The 22,809-nt window shown below is 51.7% G+C and overlaps 10 protein-coding genes across 10 annotated transcripts; 4 read left to right on the forward strand and 6 right to left on the reverse strand.

Moving 5' to 3' along the window:
• Window positions 1-1,118: 1,118 nt before the first annotated feature.
• Window positions 1,119-1,823, forward strand: K489DRAFT_325199 (calcineurin subunit B; the record flags this gene model as incomplete). Its single annotated transcript, XM_033601814.1, has 3 exons — window positions 1,119-1,149; window positions 1,275-1,327; window positions 1,398-1,823. 3 exons carry the CDS (start codon window positions 1,119-1,121, stop codon window positions 1,821-1,823), a joined length of 510 nt encoding a protein of 169 aa, XP_033456779.1.
• Window positions 1,824-2,043: 220 nt separating this feature from the next.
• Window positions 2,044-3,642, reverse strand: K489DRAFT_383319 (Osmotin, thaumatin-like protein). Its single transcript, XM_033605570.1, has 2 exons — window positions 2,175-3,642; window positions 2,044-2,121 (listed from the first exon to the last, which is right to left on the reverse strand). The coding sequence occupies exon 1, from the start codon at window positions 3,155-3,157 to the stop codon at window positions 2,201-2,203; it is 957 nt and encodes a 318-aa protein (XP_033456780.1). The 5' UTR covers window positions 3,158-3,642; the 3' UTR covers window positions 2,044-2,121; window positions 2,175-2,200.
• Window positions 3,643-3,855: 213 nt separating this feature from the next.
• K489DRAFT_324878 (Emopamil-binding protein) lies at window positions 3,856-4,580 on the reverse strand (the record flags this gene model as incomplete). The annotated part of the gene is made up of 2 exons (XM_033601791.1): window positions 3,856-3,938; window positions 3,992-4,580. The coding sequence occupies 2 exons, from the start codon at window positions 4,578-4,580 to the stop codon at window positions 3,856-3,858; spliced, it is 672 nt and encodes a 223-aa protein (XP_033456781.1).
• Window positions 4,581-5,345: 765 nt separating this feature from the next.
• K489DRAFT_383321 (uncharacterized protein) lies at window positions 5,346-6,835 on the reverse strand. The gene has a single exon (XM_033605571.1). It carries the CDS (start codon window positions 6,587-6,589, stop codon window positions 5,588-5,590), a length of 1,002 nt encoding a protein of 333 aa, XP_033456782.1. The 5' UTR covers window positions 6,590-6,835; the 3' UTR covers window positions 5,346-5,587.
• A 230-nt stretch (window positions 6,836-7,065) lies between these two features.
• On the reverse strand, window positions 7,066-11,255 carry K489DRAFT_383322 (uncharacterized protein). The gene has a single exon (XM_033605572.1). It carries the CDS (start codon window positions 11,186-11,188, stop codon window positions 7,388-7,390), a length of 3,801 nt encoding a protein of 1,266 aa, XP_033456783.1. The 5' UTR covers window positions 11,189-11,255; the 3' UTR covers window positions 7,066-7,387.
• Window positions 11,256-11,595: 340 nt separating this feature from the next.
• Window positions 11,596-12,629, reverse strand: K489DRAFT_383323 (microtubule/calcium-binding protein). The gene is made up of 3 exons (XM_033605573.1): window positions 12,359-12,629; window positions 11,877-12,286; window positions 11,596-11,824 (listed from the first exon to the last, which is right to left on the reverse strand). The coding sequence occupies exons 1-3, from the start codon at window positions 12,371-12,373 to the stop codon at window positions 11,740-11,742; spliced, it is 510 nt and encodes a 169-aa protein (XP_033456784.1). The 5' UTR covers window positions 12,374-12,629; the 3' UTR covers window positions 11,596-11,739.
• Window positions 12,630-12,944: 315 nt separating this feature from the next.
• K489DRAFT_58068 (ribosomal protein S8) lies at window positions 12,945-14,135 on the forward strand. The gene is made up of 4 exons (XM_033608731.1): window positions 12,945-12,985; window positions 13,165-13,344; window positions 13,586-13,655; window positions 13,710-14,135. The coding sequence occupies exons 2-4, from the start codon at window positions 13,215-13,217 to the stop codon at window positions 13,897-13,899; spliced, it is 390 nt and encodes a 129-aa protein (XP_033456785.1). The 5' UTR covers window positions 12,945-12,985; window positions 13,165-13,214; the 3' UTR covers window positions 13,900-14,135.
• Window positions 14,136-14,430: 295 nt separating this feature from the next.
• K489DRAFT_343755 (uncharacterized protein) lies at window positions 14,431-15,558 on the forward strand. Its single transcript, XM_033602307.1, has one exon. It carries the CDS (start codon window positions 14,545-14,547, stop codon window positions 15,334-15,336), a length of 792 nt encoding a protein of 263 aa, XP_033456786.1. The 5' UTR covers window positions 14,431-14,544; the 3' UTR covers window positions 15,337-15,558.
• A 718-nt stretch (window positions 15,559-16,276) lies between these two features.
• Window positions 16,277-19,018, forward strand: K489DRAFT_372999 (uncharacterized protein; the record flags this gene model as incomplete). Its single annotated transcript, XM_033603385.1, has 1 exon — window positions 16,277-19,018. The coding sequence occupies one exon, from the start codon at window positions 16,277-16,279 to the stop codon at window positions 19,016-19,018; it is 2,742 nt and encodes a 913-aa protein (XP_033456787.1).
• A 403-nt stretch (window positions 19,019-19,421) lies between these two features.
• On the reverse strand, window positions 19,422-21,971 carry K489DRAFT_383326 (DEAD-domain-containing protein). The gene has a single exon (XM_033605574.1). It carries the CDS (start codon window positions 21,909-21,911, stop codon window positions 19,608-19,610), a length of 2,304 nt encoding a protein of 767 aa, XP_033456788.1. The 5' UTR covers window positions 21,912-21,971; the 3' UTR covers window positions 19,422-19,607.
• Window positions 21,972-22,809: the final 838 nt, after the last annotated feature.

The raw sequence follows: 22,809 nt of genomic DNA on the forward strand, positions 1-22,809 counted from the left end.
AATTGTTCGCATGGATGTTCCATCCGTGGCAAACATCAGCTCGCTTATTATTGACGTTTATGCTCTGCTGGGTGTGTTCAATTTCGTAGACGGTGTTGGCCACAGGCCAGACAATACATTGGCCAGTACAAGGGAAGCGGGTTGCATGAGTGTGTGTGTGCAGGATGTGTGCTGGGAACGTCTCGATTGCAACTACCCTCATGCTTTCCCAGGGAAGCCTGCGTGGGTTACGTCGCTCAACCGCTGTCTCTGTGCGTTGATGGATGTTGTTCGAGTTGCGACTCGGCCAGCTGGGCTTGATCTCGATCTGCAGTGTTTTCCAGAGATGCGTCAGCGGTACACCGCCTCATATCGCCAATACTGGTCCTGATATCGCCCAATTCGTTCAGACACAATCCGAGAGCTTCAAAGACAGTGGCAGGACAAGCTCGCTGCAGCAGTTACCAAGATTTGAAGGGCCTGCATGCAAATAGATCATCAAGACAGCAACTTTGGAAGTCACGGACACATCATGCCACTTGTGCAATTGATGCCGGTCGCTGTCGCTCGTGTCTTCGATGTTGCCCGTGACGAGCGATTGCACGAACGTAAAAGATAGATGATGGGAACTCTCGCCATCGGCGTCGAGTTTGCAACGAGCGCAGCTTCTTCACTTGAGCTTCCCTCTCTGAACGCAAAGTCTCCTCTTACTGAGTATTGGCAACTTGATATCTCTATTAATACAGTATATCGAGCTACGTGCCGTTATGTACTGTAGTAAAGAGACTTGGAGAAAGAACGCCGGTGATGTGCGAGTCACACGAAGGCTTGGAACCTCAACAGAAATAGATCTGTATCTTCGACAGAATGATCTCATGGTGGTGCTGCTAGTTCTTCTCGAGCTTTCCTCATGCTCGCCATCTTCAGTTTATTCTTTCGGACGTGACTTGGGTGGGCGAGCACGTGCCTTGCATGTTGGTACAGCTCGTTAGAAATGGCCGAGTGGAGATAAGAACAATAGCCACCCGCGCCAGCGGCACAGGCACAGGGTCCAATTCGGGCCTAAGGCAGCGATAGGCATTATCAACTTCCCTTGCGACAATCTACCGTTAGAGGGGCAACTACACAAGAATCTCAAGATGTTGGACAACATAGTACAGAGCAGCAACTGTATGTCGTCCTCACGAACAGCCATGCGGCCTCAACACCGAATTTCTCCGGAGCCGACAGGCTCAGCGCTCGTGAAGAACGCAGAAAAGCTGGCCTCGTGCGCTAACCCGAGCATTACAATTTAGTCGATCGCGATGAAGTCGAAAGACTCCGCAAGCGGTTTATGAAGCTTGACAAGGTAAGAGATCTGGCGAATCGTTAAATTAGCGCATGGTTAAAGGACAAGAGCTGACAAGATATCACAAAAGGACAACAACGGCACAATCGAGCGCGATGAATTCCTCTCCCTCCCTCAGGTCTCGTCCAACCCTCTGGCGACGCGCATGATTGCCATCTTCGACGAGGATGGTGGCGGCGATGTCGACTTTCAAGAGTTTGTGTCGGGCCTTAGCGCATTCAGCTCCAAGGGCAATAAGGAAGAGAAGCTGCGGTTTGCATTCAAGGTCTACGATATCGATCGGGACGGCTTCATCAGCAACGGCGAGCTGTTCATCGTCCTGAAGATGATGGTGGGGAGCAACCTGAAGGACCAACAATTGCAGCAGATTGTGGATAAAACCATCATGGAGGCGGACCTCGATCACGATGGGAAGATCAGCTTCGAGGAATTCACAAAGATGGTGGAGAATACCGATGTCTCAATAAGCATGACTCTGGGTGAGTGTTTCGTGTGATGTGCGGCAGTCTCGACCCATTGCAAAATGCTAACAAAGGTGGGCAGATCAATTCTAGTGACTCTTGGAATTTCGGTGCCCAAGGCTCGGCGTTTTGGTAATGTAACCATTGGGTCTTTTGTGGCAAGCTTCACGATGTCTTTGCATCACATGATAAACGAGCTCACTATGGGACATGAATGATCACGATTACGCTGCTTCCTACTATCCATGCGTACAAGCCGTCTATCATCCGATTGAAGCTATCTGCGATCTCATACAGCTGCTGAGCAGTTTATCGAAGTCATCAGAGTACATGGTATGCTGCAGTTCTCGTTGTTCTTCCGGATGAACGCCAACAGCAAACGATAGTTCAGATCCACCATCTTGAGATCGACTCATTTCGACGCAATGATGTTTGTGCTCCGACCACCAGGACAAAAGATGACCTGAAAGCTATCGCCAGTCGGCACAATGAACGTGCTGTCTTGATCGTCATAGGCGTAGGAATAAGCATCCGGACAGATATCCTTCGCGGCCTTGGCATAATAGTTTGCGGCGCACTTGTGTGGTCCATCGTACTGCCCAGTGCAGCAATATTGTGGGCTGTTGTATTTGGCACAAGCTGACAGACAAGGAGCGAAAGCTGGTCGCTGTATGTTCGTCTCAGGGTAAGGATAGACGCCATCGCCGGGCGCGAGCGGCGGTGCGACCTGTAGGTCCCAGGGACACCAGCTTGATAAGCTTGAGGCAGTGACCTCCTTGTCGAATGGCAGCGGGTCCGAAGAAGTTGTCCCAAGGAAAACCTGGCCGTTGCTGTAGGGATTGTAGCTTGACGAAGCAACGAAGCCCTGCAAGCTCCCAACGCAAGACGGGTTGGACGCACTGCCGCTGGATGTGCTCCCGCCATTTGGGAGGAGAACGATGGCCATGGGTAGATTGTAGCCGTCTACAAGACTGATGTCGTAGAAGGTCTGACTTTGCCCCCCGTTCATGGTGAACTCTGCCAATGTCGCTGGCGGATTGCCTGCTTGATGGCACACGAGCTGTCCGCATTCGCCAGTTGTGCAGCTGGCCTTGTTCTGACCACTGTTGAAAGTGCAATTTGTTCGGCCCCAAACGCGACCCTGCCAATCACCGCCAACCTGGAGTGTCCGATTGGCTCGGGGACTCAACTCGAAGCCTGTGGCCGTTGGACCATGTCCGCCTTGAGTCACGATTCCAGGCCAGATGGTCTCAGCACACCAGTTGGAGATCGTCAAGGATACATCGGAGCCCGAGTTCTGGCGGGAAACCACAGGGCGACTCATGTGGTGTTCAGCGAGACTTCGTTGGGTCGATAGCATTGCCATCATGGCTAGCCATGCCAGGCTCATCGAACTTCGCATGATCGTTCCAATGAGGACAGAGGATCCAGCAAGGCGAAGGGGTCAAGCGCTCGCTGCTGTGAAGGCGCTTTTCCTGCACCGCTGGGAATAGGGGCAGCTGGATTATAGGACAAGGGTCATATGCGCCCCCGCATCGAATGAATGATGGAATCGAAGGAATAGGATTGAGGCAGGCCAGCTGCGCAAAGAGGTCGGCGGTGAGAGACGTTCAGGCGACTGTGACAGGACTCTATTTATGTCCGAGTTGCATGCTTGGATACATGCTCAAACGCGCGATTTGCACTTGTGTCGTGCTTACCGTCGTGGAATCGTATGCTGAACAAGGGAGGTACTGCCACGAGACCAAAGGCGGCAAGTTGCAAGTGCACCACCCATGTAGGGGTTGTAACCTCACCGTGGCATGCGCGCAGGTGACTTCGCACCTTGCCCAACAAACGCGAAAGCTCGACGACAATGGAAACATTGTCGCAGGGTTTCATTGATTATAAAAATTACTTTTTGAAGAAAGGTTTTCATAGAAGTGATTCATCATATGATGTTGAATGCATGTGCAAGAGGTGACCAGCCTGCCAGCCACTTGTTCACCGCACGAGCAAGGTTTCACTGGTGGGGATGAGACGCGTCGAGAGCCCCGTGTGATCTCTACGAGAGATGGCCTTCCATGATCATTTCGCCTTCTTTCCCGCTTGCTGTTTTTGAACGATGTCGATCGCTGAGGCCATGCGAACGGCGCTTTGGTAAATGAGAGCTACATCCCAATGTCAGCTGCCATATGAAGGCGAATGCTTGCACGAAACTTACCGCCAGGAATAACAATCCAGAAAGCGTTCATCAAGACAAAGTAGAACCAGAAATAGAAAGGCTCAGGTCGCGAGTAGCTCTTGCCAGCCACATAGAGCTCAAATAAGCTGGTTGCGTAGTAAAGGATGTCGCCGTAAAACTGGCCCATGGAAACGATCATTTGCACAGGGTAGCGGAACGGGTTGCGCAGTATGATCAGTGCCGCCATGAGCAGGCAACCTGGACCCCAGAACATGGCAGTCACGGACTCCACACACAAAACCAGCGCGTCCTGGGTGAGGTACCTCGAATCCGAGAACGCGTACTCCTTCCACATCTGTCCTATCAGAGTCTGCTTGGAGCCCAGGGTCTGGAAGTTGGCGGCGTAGTACCCCTCGAAGAAGATGTGGATCGTTCCGGAGAGGACGAACCACATGATGGTGATCAATTCGTTGCCATTGAGATTGGGCTGGACGCGCTTGGCAACGAAGTATGTTGCCGTGAAGAGGATAATGCAGGCGCTGAAGAAGATGCCCAGAAGCTCCAACACGCTTGACTTGTTTGCAACATAGCCGGGGATTTCAGACCCAATGGGGTAGTATGGGTTCATGGTAGCTGCGAGATTGGTAGCATTAGCTGCCAACTTCGATAGGTGAACTGCCGCCATGTCTGCTGCTATCTTGGAGAACGAGGACGTTCTTGTTCACACCTCAAATGATGAGGACAACGGTTGTCGGACAATTTAGTATTGTTATAAGTCCGCGAGGAGTTGGGCAATGATGATGGTCAGAACTGGATGTCGCAACGAGCAATCGATGACCTCCGATGCAATAGCAGTGGAAGAGTGATGTGTGCGAAGGTTGGATCCTCACGTATTCCTACTTATGTAGAAGTATGGCCGCCGTTGAAAGGAAAGGACGTGCTGTGCTGGCTTGGGCACCTTGATTTCAGATCGTCAACAAGCTTTATTCACTTCTTCTTAGGTACCAAGTCTTGTTGTTCATAAATCAGGTATAAAGTCCTAACTAAGCGCGTGCCAGCACGGACGCACGTCACTGAGCGAATCGAAAATGCTGCATTGTGCATCATCGTGATCGGCATTGACCAGCGCGTTCACCTACGTAGAGGCACAGCAATGGCTGTGATATACACATAAGTCTAAGGTTGCCGAGATGACATTGATTTGTGTGAAAGGGCCTGCCGTGTCGTATGGTGAATGCAAATAGGAGTGTGATCTTCCGCTTGATGGCGGTTGACTTCCTCTCTCTACAATTATGTTGCGGCAAGTATAGGAGATCCCCAATGTCGACGGATCACTCGTACAGACAAATGCTTCAGATTGAGCAGCGCGGAACGCTCCTCACTACAACCCACGGGCAATCTTCGATTTGGTCAAGATGACAGTCACACGAGTCTCGAGGTCGGTTCGTCGTAACCGCTCATGCGAGCTGTTGTGCAAAAATATTATTATCACAGTGCGCTACGCTATGTTAGCAAATGTCATCCTTCTACGCCCAGCCCAGAAATTTACACTTCGATAATGAAAGTGCAGATACCGATTGAGCAACGTCCCTCAGAATAAAATGGCCACAGGAGAAATCGGAGCGCTGGATACGCTCACACAGCGCTGTAACCGCCCCGTGAACCATCGCTACCGCCAAATCTTCCAGCGATCCCGCTGAACCAGTCCTTGAGGATATAAGGCAAGTCGCGGATCGTATCGCCATGAGGTATCAGATCCCAACCACGCGCTCCATATCGGTTGTAATTCAGCCATGAGCCAAAGATGATGTATGCCGCAGCGAGCAAGAATGCAATGATTAGGAACCAGGTGAAGAATCCCCATCCGCTGCTCTTCTTGCCTTCGCCATCGTGTTTGTCGTCGCCGTCGGGTTCTTCGCCCGCCTGGCTTTCGCAAGCGTATTTCGTCTTCCACGTCAGGCGGAGGACGCCGACCTTGCCGTCGCGCTCAGGACCAAAGCTGACGAATTGGATCGCCTTGCCTTCGTTGAGATCCGGGAGAGGATCCTCCTTGTCTTCATCTCCGCCATCGTCCTCGCTGACGCGCTCTTGTCGCCTCCGTACAGACGCCTCTGTCTTGAAACCTTCGTTGCCTTCCATCTCCTTGTCGCAGATGAACTCGATGATAGCCTTTTGATCCTTCCCTTTGTACTGTCCACCGTGCAGCTCCGCCCTGACACCCTCCAGCTTTGCGTCAGAGTGACTATCGCTTCCGTTTAGTCGCGTGTAGATGGGATCGATGTGTCGTCCATTCCGCGTGCTGTAGTCACCCGCAATCGGGATGACGGTGCTAATAAAGGGCTCCACGCCCTGTCGGTACTCCCTGTTGATAGCACAGATCCGAGTGCCAGGGTCGCATCGGTTTTGGAGCTCAATTTTGTCATCAATCTTCAAGGCTGCGCAGATGTCGATGGTAAAAGTCGTATTTTGGATGTTTGGAGGATCATGTTCGCGGAAGTATACCTCCTTCGGACCGCCGAGTTTGTCGAAGTGAAAGGATTGCCCGTCAACACGGATGTGTTTGCAATCAAGCGAGACTGCGTTAATGACAGCAGGTAACACCAGTAGGGACGCTGCTGTTCTGGGTAAGTAGACCATTGCGACTTTCTCCCACAGGCTGCCGGATTCAGTGAGATTTGTCGGGTCGGCTCCAGTCAAGTCTTTGGTAACAGAGTAGGAAGAGGAAACAGTCTCCAACGAGCAAGGAAAGTAGATTGCGCCGAGCCTCACGTAAGGACAGTGGACCACTTCCGGCAGGGTGTGACAAGCGAGCCGAGATGTCGCAGAGTTGAAAAATAATGGGTTCCAACCTTGGAAGTTCTTCCGCTCGGACTATTATTAATTAATCCTGGGTCTAGGTAGAGCTCCACAACAATGACGACTGGTTCGCCCATCCCAGCACGCGCCAGTGCCAAGAACCCTCGGGGATGGACATCGCATTCTTTCCTCCCTTCCAAGGTTTCCTCGGATTCCCTGAACAGGATATACTCCTGTACTGGACAAATATCAATGATGAGATACCCCATGAAAGACTCATCTCTTGCATATGAGAAGCAAATTCAAGTACTAACGTGGATGATATTTAGGATGGATGCCTAGTCTGTCCTTCACAGTACATCACTTCTATGAGTTTGCTCTCACCCCCGAAAGCATGCATGACCCCAGACGACGACCAATTGTCCGACGGTGTTGGCATTCGATGCAAAATATATCCACGTGTTTATTAGTCTGGCTATCGCGTCGTACTGTCACACCAATGATTATATGTTACAGTTCTCCGCCATATGCGGATCTTCGCCGCAGTTCGTAGTATATCTCTGTCAATCGTATAGGGTGGATTGACCGCGCCGTACAGGTATTTCCTGTCTCGCATCTCTGCACTACAATGTTCATGAATCATATCTCATCGTAATCGTCGTCATCGAAACCATCGATATCGTTCAGCAGGATATCATCATCCCAAGTATCGGCACTGCGATCCTTCAAGCAACTCAAATTCGTCGCAAGGGGCGTTTTGGTCTTCCGAGGCTTCATCAGCGACCATTGTCTTGCGTTAACGACTCGCGGGACATCGGCTCCGTTCATCCCAAGATCGATGCTTGCTTGAGCTTTCTGATAGGCCTTCAGCTCGCACAACTCACGCCCTGCGACGCTGTAAAGCAGTTTGCCCGGCTTTGTGGTGTCGTGGTGAAATTTGGCCAGTGTCGATGCCTTCAATTTGTCCCAAATGCTAAGGGCGGTTCCCTGACGACGAAGCCACTCCCGGGCGACAGGGTGATCGGGCTGAAGGGGTTGTATCGCATCATAGAGCGAGCGAAGGTGTTTGACACCCTCGACGAAGTCGGCATGGGCTGACTTGCCCGCCAAAGCAGTTTGATAGGCGTCTCGCACACTTTTCAGAGAATTCTTGATGTGTTTGATCTCCTCTTGTATACTGTAGTCGACGTTTCCGGCGTAATCAACCGTCTGTCCGGCCATTTGGTCATGGAAAGTTCCAAGGTGAACGTCGTGGCTCTCCGCTTTGCCCAGGAGCTCTTGCACTGTTGTCACACATCTCTTGTGCATCGGTCCAATAACCTCAAAAATAATTGCGTCGATGATGTTACCTTTTGCAGGAGCCTTAATGGGGTAGTCAGTTCTATCCTCATTCTTAAATTTTCTGTATTCTGGGTCAGGAAGATCCATAGGAATTCCTGTCTTTAACTTCCATTTCTTGAAAGCGTCGTTGGAGTACTCGTAACCTTGCTTGTCTGCGTCGACGAGATAGTCGTGTAGAAAGACGAGGTTTCGAGCTTGGTCGGAATCAATGTTTCCTTGGTCGTAGATCAAATTCTCGTGAAGTAGTGTCACCACTCCCAGCAGGTTGGTCTCCAAGCGCGCCGATGCCATCTGCAGAGCCCAGTTGCACCATTGAGCGTCGGACGTCGGATCAGAGACGTAGTCTGATAGCAATTCCTTCTTCTTCGTGATTCCTAGCTCTTCGTATCCTGGGATCGGATATGGGACCGGGGCGTTCTTGAAAGGATTGACAAGTTTCGGTTCGAAACAGATCCAGAATGTGTCTCCATCGTAATCTCCACCACTCAATTTACTCGCGAGTGGCACAGCGCCCCGCGTCGAAAATACAACAGTATCAGTCAAATGAGCGAGCTCAGGTTTGAAGACACTCCTCACTCGCTGGATATCCCAATTTCCCAGACTTGGGCTTCGTGCGATGAGAATGTCTCGACCGTGAAGCACCTGATAAGACTCGCCACTGACGTCGTCAACAAACCGTTCGGCGAAGACAATGTGCACCTCTCCTGGAAGGAGACAGCCCCTCGGGTCCGGTACTCCTAGCAATGTAGTTGACCGGCCAAGCGAGATTTTGAGGCTTTTCTTTTCAATGTCCATGATCTCTCCAATGGTCTCTTGCAAATCCTGAGCGAGAAATATGTTTTCCGCTGGCTCAAAACCGGCCTCGAGCATCTGAACAACGCGCTCTTCCTTGCGCAAGGGAAACCCAGCCACGTGTCCGATGCCCTGCTCTCGATTCCGAGCTTCAAAAACATCATTCTTTGAGCCCAACCAGGCACGTACAGCTTCCGGACCGTCCTTCACTGCCTGAAGTATGCGATCCACTTTTGCCTGTTCTTGCACTGTTACAACTTCGATGATCGTCTGCCTTTCTACGCCGCGATCGAGAAGGATGGGCAGGTATCCGAAATGCAGGATAGAGCGTCGTGCGGAAGCGTTTGGCCTGACCAAATTGAAGTACAAATAGGCAGGATCGCATGTGAAAAGGGAAGGTAGACGAACTTTGATCTGGCTCTTGTTGATGTGAAGATGAGGACCCAACGGTTTCTTGGAAAGGTCAGCTTGGAAAGGGTCACTGCTTGGTATCCACACCCCTTTCGCTCCGGCGATACGGGCTTGAAACCCGCGCCTGTCGAGGTTACAGCCTGCAACATCAGCTACTTTTGCCGCGAGCCAAGCTGACATGACACAGCATCCATCGTCCATGACCATCTTCGGATCAAATTTTCCACAAAACACATCTCGAAGCTTCGGGTCTTGATGTCTGGTGTCTTCAGGATCTTCGGTTGCCACCTTGTCGGGTACATCATAGGCAATGTCTCCTGGCTCAAGTCTGATGATCGGGGTTGTTCGCGAAGCCGCAAGGTCAATTCGTGAGTAAAGCTTCGCGGCTGGCTGGTGACAATTTGAGTTGTATTCGAGCAACGACTGAAAAATTTCCGTCACTGAGTGATTGTCGATAGCAACGAGCACTAGTCGATGAGTGAAAGAACCTGCGGCCAATTTTTTCTTGACGGCTTGAATGCTCAGCAACTGCCATTTCCGGCTCATGAGATCCCAGGGAGCACGGAACGTGGCACAAAACTGCTCTACCAACCGCCTGCCTTTGTGATGGCCGACCGGGTTGTGCAACGAAGGAATGTCCACATATAAAACACTGTCCCAACCAAACCTTCTTTGCAGGTCACAGCTTCTCTCAAGCATAGGTGGCTGCAGCACCATCTGAAACAGTGGACCAGAAGCGCTTGGTATTGGCTCAAGCTTAGCATTGAGGGTTATTTGCTCAGATTTGCCTGGCTGCTCATCAGAAAATCCAGGCTCGAAGGGAAGCTTCCGGTCATCGGCAAACTCGCGAAGAGTCTCCAGAGTACGGGGTCGCTTCCACTCACGCTGGAGATCATGTACTGTGATTGCGGGTTTCCCCGTCGCTGATTTGATCTGTAGCACGCGCTGCATTTCCCACCTTACAGTGAACGGCAATCTTGAATACTCGGATATCAATGGAAGTTCGAGTCGTACGAATCCAGTGTGGCGCTGTTTCTGACCGTCTGCTGTACTCGCTAGGTGATCGAGCATGAGAAAGTCGTCCGAATCGAGCGAAGATATGAAAAGATCAAGTGTGTGCGAAGAAGGTTTGTCATGATCTGATGGAACAGTGATATCCGGCAAATTTCGCAATCTGGCTCGCATTCTCGCAGAGCTTGATGCAACCCTGGAGACCTCGGATAGACTCGGGATAGGCTCGAATGCGTCATCGTCGTCGCTGCTATTGACCAAGGTGGTCCCTGATTCTGCAGAGCTACTGGGTGCGTTTGACCAAAACGAAGTGTTCACAGTCGTGGCAAAGGAGGTCTCCTTCGAAGGAGATATTGCATTTGTAAGTACTCCAGCATCATGTTTGGCCTGATCCTTTCGAGGCTTGAGGATACCAAAGTTTAATTGTGTCTGTCTCAGGGGTTTCGACGGAGATTGAGTCTTGTCGACCTTGGACTGCGGACTTTGCACGAATGACGACGCTTTAGTGATTCCTGCCTTGTCGCGATTGCACCGCAGCCTTTCGGCAGCTTCCCTGAATGCATCTCGAATGTAAGCTTGCCGAGCGTCTGTCGACTTGTGTTGGGCCAGAGATCGGAAGACCTCGGATTTTGCGGCTTCCAGATCAGAATCAGTTCCAAGGAAGAAGATCTGTTGGTGAAAGAGCTTGATCCAATCAAGTTGAGATCTTGTCTGATCAGGCGACGTTGGCCCAGGTGGTCCAGAGGGAATGGCCGCCTGAGCACAGAACTCTTCCCAATCTGTTCCACATGCACCGAACACGCGACGACCTTTCTTGTTAGTTTCCGGCGGAAGCGCGGGGCCGACCATTTCTGACGCGCGACGCTTGTTCCGCGCCAGCGCCATATAAAATCGGCATTGGGGTATCAAAATTGAGAGTCACAATCACGAATGTCTCGATGGCTGAACAGATGATGGAGCGGCGAAGATGCAAACCGGCTATTTCAAGTAGAAAAGCCATTCTCCTCATCAGCCAGGCTATGCTGTGGTTCTGTAGCTAGCTGGAATGCAGGTACGTCCGTGCGTCGTGCACGTTGCCGGAGATTGTGTTACTGCTCCGAAACTCACTTGATAATGGAAAGTATTCCACTTCTTTAGTAGATTTTCGGCGCAAGCGCAGAAGCAAGAAAATCACGCCTATCACGAAGGGCGCATACAGATCTCGGCCAAGCCTTACTGTTTGCTCAGCTGATCCGCCACCGCCCGGCGGAGCGCGGCAGAACACATGCGTCTCCATGCATTTCGATGCTCGAGGAGGGAGAATTGTGAAAGAAGTCTATTATTTTGGGGTCGTAGCTATCATGATTCGACACATGGCCTGGCTCGAGCTCGCACAGCCTGTTAGTGGAGCCGCCGCAGTTTTCATTCCTGTTGCAAAACTTTGTCCGAGCCTCAATTTAAACCTTCTCTTCCACAAGACCGTGCTTCCAGATGGTAACAAAGGGAGTGACACCATCCTCGCGGTAGTTGAGCAAAATAACCCTACACATGATCAGTTATGTTTGTGTATGAATGAAAATTCGAAGGTACTCACATTCCATCGGGGTTCATGGACTCGCCAATGAGGAATTCGTAGTCCTTAAAGTTGCCAACGATCTTCTTGGCGTAGGCTGAAGCGCCCTTCTCGAACTCCGTGACAGCCTCGTCGCTGGCACCCTTCTTCTTCATGCCCTCCTTGACGGCCTTCATGTAGCCCTTGAGGTGAACCAAGTAGCTCTTCTTGTCGAATTGAGTCTCGTTCAATCGGAAAGAGTGAACGACGTCGAGCACGGTCTGGGCGCCATCGTCGACATCATCACCACCCTCTTCGGCGGAAGCGTTGGCACCAATGTCAATGTCACCAACACCGACGGTGATCTTCTTGCAGTCGGCTTCGTACACGGCACCGTCGATCTCCTTGAGGTCGTATGAGTCCGAGATCAACTCGTCGCCAGTGATGATGTCCTATTACATAATGAGTGTCGAACTTGATTAAGAAATACTGAGCCGTGTTGCTCCGATCAATGCGATTCTCACCTTGTAGATAATCATATTGCCGGTAGCGTGGCCTTTGCAGATTTGTAAGAGGTAGAAAAAATAATGGAGAACGGCGCGAAAAAAAGAGACGAGCCTCTAATAATAATGTCACAACTCTGCAAGGGTTCATAGTGGGGTCAGTCGCCTCGTCTTTCTCCCCTCCACGCTCGACGCCCGCTGTACCGTGTGTGTGTACCAAAAAGTGTACAGGATTCAGGACAACCTTGGAAATTCAATGCGCTTCAGGGCTCCCCACGATAGCAGTCATTCGTCGCACGCGACTCTCGCAGCTCAGACAATCGGACGCTGTGCAAAGAGCCGATTGTATCTATTTGATGTTTTTTCAAATTATTATCGGTGCATTTCATCCTTCTTGGCTGCGATCTTTACTTTGGTGCACACAGTGGTAATCATGAGCGGCCGTCCAGCACTCCGGGCCCCGCCCCGACCTGGATCGGGCTGATTAGTCAGTGCTGAGCGGGCGCGCCCGTGCATTCAATCTCGCACTGACTCGCGCATGCGCAGTCTTGGCGCGCGAACACCAATATTCTGCAAATTTCGAGCCAGGCCATCAACGATCATTCTCGTGTCGAAATCATCCTCCCTTCGCTACATATTCAATTTGAGGTATGTTGGTACTCCTAGAAATCGTGTCCTTCATGCAGCCATGGTTTGCGCTCATCATTCAATGCAACGATGATACCGCAACGCCTCGTCTAGCGAGCTGAAGAACCCTTTCTGGTCCTGCGAACCACAGGGCACTCTTTATGCTCAAATGGCGCTGGAGGCTAACATGCAGAATACAGACACCTCAAGCCGCCCGTAGCGCCCTGAGAATCTCCAATTTTTTTTCAAAATGAAGACCTCTGTTCTCAACGATGCGCTTAACGCCATCAACAACGCCGAGAAGACCGGAAAGCGCCAGGTCCTGATCCGACCGAGCTCCAAAGTCATCGTCAAATTCCTTGGTGTCATGCAAAAGCACGGTAAGTCGCATCGCTTTCAACAGTCTTCATAGTCTGTTTCTTCGCGAAAAAGGAGGACAATGAAAGGACGGACACAAGGACAAGAACCCGGGTTGATAACTAGGCAATGGTCTCAATATCCCACGACCAACGCCCTTTAAGTTCTCGGAAGAATGAGCATAGCGAAGATCTTACACGTCTTTGGATGACGACTGAAAAAACACGTTTAATCATTCGCAACATCTCTGACATGAGTGCACAGGCTACATTGGCGAATTCGAGGAGGTCGATGACCACCGCAACGGAAAGATTGTGATTCAGCTCAACGGCCGGTATGCACCACGGACTGTCCTTACTTCATTTTCAAGGTACTGACCCATGCGCAGCCTCAACAAGACTGGTGTCATCAGCCCTCGTTACAACGTCCAGCTCCGCGACCTCGAGAAGTGGGTCGTCAAGCTCCTTCCCGCTCGTCAATTCGGTCACATCGTCCTCACCACCTCCGCTGGTATTATGGACCACGAGGAGGCCCGAAGAAAGCACGTCGCTGGCAAGGTCATTGGTTTCTTTTATTGATTGCGCTCAGATGCTACGAGTTCCATGGTTGCACGAGGATTATAACAAGGGCATAGCGCGGCGCTGTAGCTGTTTGCAATAAAATTATTGAACACCAAAACTCGACTGCGCCTGTGGTTGATGATGACTATGAAACGATAAAATGGCACCGCGCTCTCACTGGTTGCCTGACCTGTGTCCATCCTTTCTTCCCTGCGATCAAAATCGCCGAACGTGCGAAGCACTTTCAGACCAGTGGTCCAAGTCGCTTCAATTGACTGCAATGTCGTTCTGAGCCTTGGTCTATTCAAAATGATACCGAAGCGCCTATTCGACCGAGGTGCAATAATGGTATTGGTCGATGATGGTCATGTCTCAGCCGAGCTTGCAGTGGCTCACTAGCTTTGAGGCTAATCTTTGCCTCATCACTTAATTCCAACCATGACGTGCTTTGAACTTGACATGATCGTTCTGCTCAGCCATCTCAGTAATCATGGTTGTCCTGCCTGTGGAATATTCGTCCGAAGCATTTGCGGCGTGCAACATGCAAGAGCAGTCGCTTCTGTTCTCTATAGTGCCGCGAGAAGTTCGACACGAGATTTTTCGATTGGTATCTTTGAATTGAAAGTCTTACTGAAATACAATAACTGATACCAACAGGTATGCATGCCTTACGAAGATCCGGCTTGTCCTTATAAAACTACCGACTATTACTATCGTCCGGGACACAATGCGAGAAACAAAAGCTGCACGAGTTTACTCTACACTTGTCGAAGGGCATGGATTGAGGCGAATCACCTCCCTTTGCAACTTGCAGAACCTACATTCTGGATGCGAAATGAGGAGAGGCAACCAGAGTGGACGCGAAGGAATAGATCTGACGAAAAGGATGATGGCCTGCGCGACGAAAAGCGGTTCCTCAAACTTATGAATCGTCTGACCGTGAACAATCGCGTGAACTTGAAAGGCATTCATATATTCGCACAGGTGTTCTGGTTGGAGCAAGACATGTGGGCCAACATGGTGTTTGATGGTGCTGAGATGGATCATACGAGCTTTGCTTGGCCTTCGGAGGTCAAGATGACAATAAGGCACACAGATTGGTGGTGTTGGGAGCGTAATCGCCCATTGTCAATTCAAGACGACTGCATCCGTCGGCTGCTTGACAGACCTGCATTGAAGAGCGCCGAGCACTTCATTCTAGACCTTGAGACGCTGCGCAGCTCGCGCGAGAAGGTTGACCAGCTCGAGAACATCATCAGACGTATAAAGACGAAGCAAAAGATGATAGGCGATTGGGTGATTGACGACGATAGCGGGCTGGAAATTTCCCAATGGACCCGCCCTGGCAACATCGACGGAAAGCCAGTGCCTGCGCATACTCACTTGACACAGTTGGATTACTGCATATATCGGGTGCGATGGGAAAATATGGGTCCAGCCAGAAAGACGGCTTGACGATGCCTCAAGTTCGTAAAGTACTCGCGGCGAGGCATGATTCGGGCCGACTATGTGTGTATGATACGGAGGACCCATCGGTCCTTATATGCGGCGACAATGTTCGCGAAGAGAGGGTCGTGGTGGATAGATGAGGTGTTCGGCTCAAGCTTCCATTAAAACTAGGCATAATCATCCGCTTCGAAGCGCTAAAGTGAAATTCATGGTCGTTGTTCCGTCTGTCAAGTCTTGTGCTGAGCAAACTCTGATACATGCAGCAACGTTCTCCTTGTTTTGAAAGTCAGATGGACTTTGACCAACCAGTGGGCCAAGAGCAATCGATGGTGAGAAGCATCGGGACAAGCACAAATAGAAGCTGTCTCAGTGAGCCCCCGTGAGCATCAGTATCATCATATGATAGTTGGGAATTGACAAAGCATTTCGAGTTGTCAGTGCTTGAGCGTCCTGTTTGCCCAGAGGCACCAATGGTGACCAAATAAATGCTTACATAACCAAGAATAGACTTCAAAGGTTTGCGCCAGCGGGATCCCCGGGATCCCCACACGCGACAAGCCCCAAGACCTAACAACCTGACGCCTTTCGATCTGCAGGTCGACTCCGCCGTCACATCATTGCCGAACTACACATCATTCCACAACTACGTTCACAACACACACGCCCATAACTTGCAAGGTGCATATCCTGCTCTTCAACCCTTTAATTGACTGCGGAGATCTGCGCACCTTCGGTCACTTTCGCCGAACCGCCGCGCTCACCTCGAGCGGAATCCACGTTGTGCATAGCCCTGCGCGTCATCTAGCAGGGCACCGGTTGATCCGTCGTACAGGGGGAAGAAAGATACGGTCATTCACAGCAAAATTGTATCAGGCATGTCAATCTAGGCTCTCGGCACAGCTGGGTTCTTGTACGCCGCGCACGACCGCCTACGAAGGTTGCTGAAATGGCTGCGGCCGCGGCGGCTCGACCTGTGCAGGTCGCACGTAATCGTCGCGATGGTGTGCCACGTACCGGAGGTGTCAAAGGAGGCACTGCAAACTCAGAAAAGACCAATGGACATGGATCGGCTTCGATGGGCCAAGGGCAGCCCAGTAATAAGAGAAGGAAGCTTACTGTTGAGCCCCATGTTCGCACGCAGGATTACATCTTGAATAAATACAAGGGCAAGCCAGTCTCGATGACTGTCCATCTGCATCAGACATATTTCCGCTTTGAAAACCAGGAGGGCAGTTGGGCATACGACTCGCCCATGCGATTCGTTGTTCAGCACTTGCGCCAGCAGACAATACCTCATGGCCTCATGGAAGAGCTTCTGGACGCGCGCGTGCCTTTCTATGATGGTTGTCTCATTGTAGAGGTCCACAACCACAGACAATTTAATGGCAAGGACAAAGCAAGGCCAGATTCGGCTATTGGGAACGACCAGACCAAGTTCTCCATGAACAACTTCACGAACTATATCACTCCATCCCCTTTCGCGCCATACCCACAAGCAGCCAAAGTCGAGGATGCCACGAATAAACCCGCGACCCAAGAAGCGACAAAATCGGAACAGCGCAAAGGAAGCAAAGAGCAGAGCGGTCCTCACGTCTCGACGATAGTCCTACACCCGACCACACTATCCAGGCATAAAGAAATCGAGCTTGCCGCGAGGACACGCGCCGTCGATCTCTTGGGATCGAGCGCGGAGCAATCTACGCCATCGAATGCCGTGACTTCGGGAGCATCGCGTACATCCCCTGCTGCCGGCAATAGAATGATTGTGGACGCACAGAACGCATACGAATTCGAAGCAAAACTGCTCTTATACACTGAGCCTCCCTTGTTTCTGGAGCCTGTGAGCCATCCCGAGCAAGCACAGAAAGTATTGGATCTTCTTTCGAACCCCTTGCATGACAACAAACCGCCTTCGCCGAAGGTCCGGAAGAGAACTACCGCGCAGATGGCCGCGGACGATGCGCAAGCAGCAGAGGCTGAGCGCAGAATGCTCATGATGGACGAACGTATCAAACCTTCGGTAGGAGCTGGCGCTACTACCAGTGAGAGTCAGGGCGCTGCCGCATCACTCGGAATCTCACGATTCAAAACCATACAGATGGCAAAGGAGAAGATCGCAGAGCAGGAAACGCTCAAGAAAGCCGAGGAAGCGCAAGCAGCCGCTAAACGACGGCAACAAGAAGAAGCTCACGCAGAGAACCTACAACGACAACAGCAGCAAAAAGAAGAAGAGGAGCGACGCCGACAAACTCTTATGCAGAGGACAGCCGATGCGCGCGTTCAGAAGGCAGCGCAGCAAGCACATGCTCTTGCAGCTAGTCAGGCCAAGCAAGCCCAGGCCCAGGTCATGGCGGCGCAGCAACAACAGCAAGCCCAGATGAATCATGCTCTCGCAGCACAAACAGCTCAAAACAATCTGCTTGCTCAACATCAAAGCAATCTTCAACATGGTATGGTCGCTCAGAACAGCCCGATCGTCAGGCAGCAAACACCCATGGTCAATTCATCTCCAATGATGCCGCAGGGCTTCCCCGCGAGTGCTGCGAGTCAAGCCGCAGGTAGTCCACCGAGGCCTGCGTCAGCAACAATGCCGCATCCCATGGTACGCCAGGCTAGCCAGCAGCAAGTCGCTAGTCGACACGGCACGCCACCGGTCCCTCAAGGCACTCCAAGCATGCAAGCTCAGACAATGGCAAACCGAGCCGTATCCCAGACACCGCGCGCGACACAAGCAAGTCCAGTACCTGGAACGCCCGTTGTGCCCGGTGCTGCCATGCCGAACATAATAGCCGCAAATCGCTTCACGCCAGAACAGTTGCTCATGATGCAGCATCAAAAGCAGAGCATGATTAACCGTGGAAACGTGGGTCCGGGAACTCCAGGCCTTGAGCAGAGTCCCATGACCCCACAGCAAATTCAGATGGTCATGAATCGCAATCTCCAGAATCAGCAGATGCTGATAGCGCAAGCTAATGACCCCAGTAATCCACAAGCTCAAAATCAAGCACGCATGATTCTCAGTCGTCATATGCAGCAGCGGGCCACGTTGAACGCGCAGAGATTGCAGGCTGCCAACCCCAATGCCGGGCTTCAAGGAGCACAACAAGTGGCTCAGGCTCAAGCTCTCGCACAAGCGCAGGCGCAGGCGCAGGCGCAGGCGAGTGGTATGAATGAGCAGCTGCGGCAGCAACAGTTGCAACAGGGACAGCGCGAAGTCCAACAACTGGTCCAGCAATTCGGAAACATATCTCAAATACCTCAGCAAATGCTCAGTCAACATGCTAAGTTTTTCCTGGTGCAAAGGCAGCAGGCTCAACGAAGTCAAATGTTGGCTAGACAGGCACAACACGCGCAAAGCACCGGTCAGACTGTGGCCGGTGGCGCAGGAGGAAATCCGGAGTACATGCAGCAGCTACAGCAGCAGGCCATGCTACTTCAGCAACAACAACACGCCCAGCAGCAGCAGCTACAGCAGCAGCAACAACAGCAGAGCGGTACGAACCCTGTAGCGAGCGCACAGATTCAAGGCATGGCAATGGGAATGGGCAACATGGGAATGATGGGCATGAACAACATGCAGCAGCAATTCGGCACTGCCGGGCAACAACAACACGACTTCACCCAGCAATTTGCGGCAATGCAAAATGCCCTGAACCAATCGAATCGGCAGCAGAACGGCATGCAGTAGAATGGCGATGCCTCTCCCAGCCAGCGCTCCTCGTCGAGCATTTCGAGAACGTTGGCGCCATTCGCCTCGCCCGCGCTCCTTTCTTCGGACAGTTGGATCGATGTCTCGATGCCGAGAAGGTCTCGTACACCTCATTCCATCGGAAGCAGTTTTGGACGACTTGAAGACACTCGTGATGAGAACGGGCAGAACGATGAATTCAACAGTGATCGGGAGCATAATCCACAGTGGCCATACTAAACTGGTCGCAAAATTTCATTCCAAACGCGCACACGCTCTTTTCACGGGTGGGACGACTCATGCTCTGCCTGCTTATCCTAGCTGCAAGCAGACACAAGCAGAGTCTCCAGCGTATTTTTCTGTCGACTGACATTCACTTCAGTTATGGCGGTATTTTTTGGAGCACGTTTCGTTACCCCAGCAGCGATGTATTTGCTACACTTGTGCAATAATGTAAGATGAGAATCGAGAGAATGATCATGTGTAAGCATTTCGATGTCACAACCGTACGACAGTAATGCAAGTTTCAGTCGTCATATCTTGATGTTGTCGCACATAGCTGCCTCATCATTAAGCTGTCTGCAACTACTTATCGTCGAGGTCTCGGTTTGCCCTTTGCTCCCGGCCTTGCTCCCGGCCTTGCTCCCGGCCTTGCTCCCGGCCTCGCTGTTGGCTTTCCCTTGCCTCCCTTTCCAGGCTTAACGATCTTTCCACCACTTAACCTCTCCGACTTGCCCTTCTTCCACTCTCTGCCCGCTTTGCGCTCATCTGTTGCTTCCAACTTCTTCCTTTCCTTATTACTCAATTTTTTCTTCTTATCGCCTTTGGGTTTCCCATCGGCATCGCCCGACGCCGGACCGTTGAGAGCAACACCACCCTTCTCCCGCGCGGCGAGTTTGTCCTTTTGGCCCTCGAACCATGTCTTCTTGGGTCGAGCTTTGATTTCGTCCTCGTACTTGACGATGTTGTCCGCGCGGTTGAGATCGCGGTCGACTTGTTGGAGGACACGCTCTTCTTTCTCCTCGCGGAGAACGGCTTCGACTTCGGACTCGAGGTCTTCGAGACGAGTGTGCCAAGAGTCAATCTCGCCGCCGTCGATGGTGCGTTGCCGGATTTGGGCGCCTTGAGCTTTGCCGGTCTTGACGGCGGCTTTGACGACTTTGCGGTCTGGCTCGGCGGCGAGAGTGCATGAGCGACCCGTTCGTCCGGCACGGGCGGTACGTCCGACACGATGGAGATAGATTTCGTGGGTTTGAGGTGCTTCGTAGTTGATGACTGTCTCGATACCCTTGATATCTAAACCACGCGAGGCGAGATCTGTGGCGAGGAGGAAAGAGGCCGTTCCTGTGCGGAAGGCTTCGATGGCATTGATACGTTGCTCTTGTGACATGCTTCCGTGTAGTTCGGCAGCTTTGAGGCCGCACAGGGCGAAGATTACACGAACGCGATGTGCTTCTTTCTTCTGTCGGAAGAAAATGATCGCGCGATCCGTGTAAATCTTTTCGCACAGATGCATGAGGTAGGCAAGACGTTTCTGCTCGCGTCCAGGTCGCAGGCGCACGAATTCTTGCACCAAACCGGATACAGTCTGCCGTTGCGCGTCGACCAGGAGCCTGACGGGTCTTTGCAGACCAACTCGAATGAGGTCGTCAACTTTTGAAGTCATGGTGGCAGAGAAGAGCATAGTTTGCCGGCTTTTAGGGATCTTAGAGAGGATCTCGTTCAGCTCGTCTGCGAAACCCTCCTCAAGCATGCGATCGGCTTCGTCCAGTACCAGAATCTCAATGGTGTTGACCACGAAGGATGCGGAGTTACGTTCCAAATCGATGAAACGACCGGGTGTTGCAATGACGATGTCGGGTCGCAACTTCAATTGCTTCTCCTGCTCGCGAGAGTTGAGACCACCGATTGCTTGTCCAAACGTGATGTCTGTGAAGCTGGCCAGTTTCTTCGCCACATTGAAACACTGAAGAGCCAATTCACGAGTGGGCATGAGGATGACAACGCGGGTGGTCGCTGTTCGCTTAGGACGGAACAAGAGACGCTCCAGGATCGGAATGAGGAAAGCGCCAGTCTTTCCTGAACCGGTCACAGCACCTCCGACGAGATCTTTGCCCTCGAGCGCGACAGGAATTGTCTTTGCTTGAATTGGTGTTGGTTTGTCGAAGCCCACCGCAGCGAGACCTTTGAGGATAGGACGAGACAGATGCATGGCATGAAACGCTGTCGATATGCTTTGTTTGGCGCCGGTGTCTGCTTCGAAGAAAGCATTGCGCTTTTCTGTCTCAATTGCGTCCTCTCCATCCTCATCCGAACCTGCATCTGAAGCCACATCATCCGGGTGAGCAACAGGTCGTGCCACGACATTCTCTTCTTCTTCCTCATCGCCCGCGTCGTCCTCCTCCTCTTGATCGTCATCGACATCTTCGTCCTCCTCCTCGTCTTCGTCTCCTTCAAGCTGCTCGTCCTCACTGAGGTCTACGTCATCCTCGTCGAGGTCGGCATCCTCTTCGGAGTCTTCTGAATCCTCTGATTCTGCCTGCTGCTTCTTTTCATTCGCTCCATTTTTCGCCCGTCGACGGGCAATGATCGATTCAATGTCCGCGCCGGTGCTCGTGGCCGCTGCACCATCGTTCAGGGCCCAGTTGTCCAGATCTTCCGTGATCCCTGCTTGGTCCTCTAGTCCGAATTCAAATTCCGAGTCGAGATCCTCATCTTTGTCTTCCTTTTGCTTCTTGATAGGAATAGCTGGCTCTTTCGTTTCGCGCTTTCGCTTCTTATCTTGTGCCTTTGCTGAGGTTGAAGGAGGCGGTGACTCGGGCGCATCCTCGAATTCCTCGTCGGAGACGTCGTCGTCAGAGAGCGTATGAATAAGGTCGTCGTCTTGCGCCATTTTTTCTATGCCGAGAGATAAGTTGTTACTGTAGCCAAAAGATCCATGCATCAATCTTTCAGGAAACAAGCTCGAGCTTTTCGAAATTTTGCTGTCTCCGGTACTACTGTAAAGTCCGGGGAATTTTCATGGTGTTCGGAGGTCATCTTTTTCTGCCGCCCGCAAGCATTCGATAATACGCAGCTCTGGGCGGTGTAGGCGCAAGCCACTCATGAGTAAGCCCGAGGCCGGGTGCCGAGTAAGCGTCTGCTCTCATTAAAGCCCCCCCCCCGGCCCCGCGGGCACTGCTTCACAAACCACGATCGTGTGGTGAAAATAATCGCTCACTTCGTTCAAGAGCAGACGAATCACTTGACAGGCAAAGACTTGTCTGATGTGAGGATGTCAAACCCATCATACATGTGGGTTTACGAACAGGCAAAGCCCAACGTTGGACGTCGTCTCTTCGACCGCTCAGGCAAGACGTTAGAACATCAGGCATTTTTGGCCAAATTTCGATTGTTTAATGAATATAGCATGGACGCATCTGCATTGAGAATCCTTGCAGGTTCGAGTTCGTCATCGGCGGTCATCATCAGCATCGTGCGCCCGGACAGATAAATGACGTGGAATAGTAGCACTCTGCATGTTTTCCTCCCTTCCAAGGTCCCCTGCGGTGCCGACGTATGTGGCATAGCTATCCCCGATAGATATCCCATAAATAACGCAACCCATTGCTCGCGTGCTCACCTGCCTCTTTTTCGCCATCTTTTCTTTCCCTGGAGTTCTTCCCGGCCTTTGCAATGGTGATAATACAAGATGCTCGGCATCTGCTACCACCATGATATCTTCTCGTTCCACAACATGTGCTCGCTTTAAGGCAGAGAGGGTTCGATTGAGTCTTCCAGCCCTGGAACCT

Source organism: Dissoconium aciculare, assembly GCF_010015565.1.
Source record: "Dissoconium aciculare CBS 342.82 unplaced genomic scaffold K489scaffold_12, whole genome shotgun sequence".
NCBI lineage: Eukaryota > Fungi > Ascomycota > Dothideomycetes > Mycosphaerellales > Dissoconiaceae > Dissoconium > Dissoconium aciculare.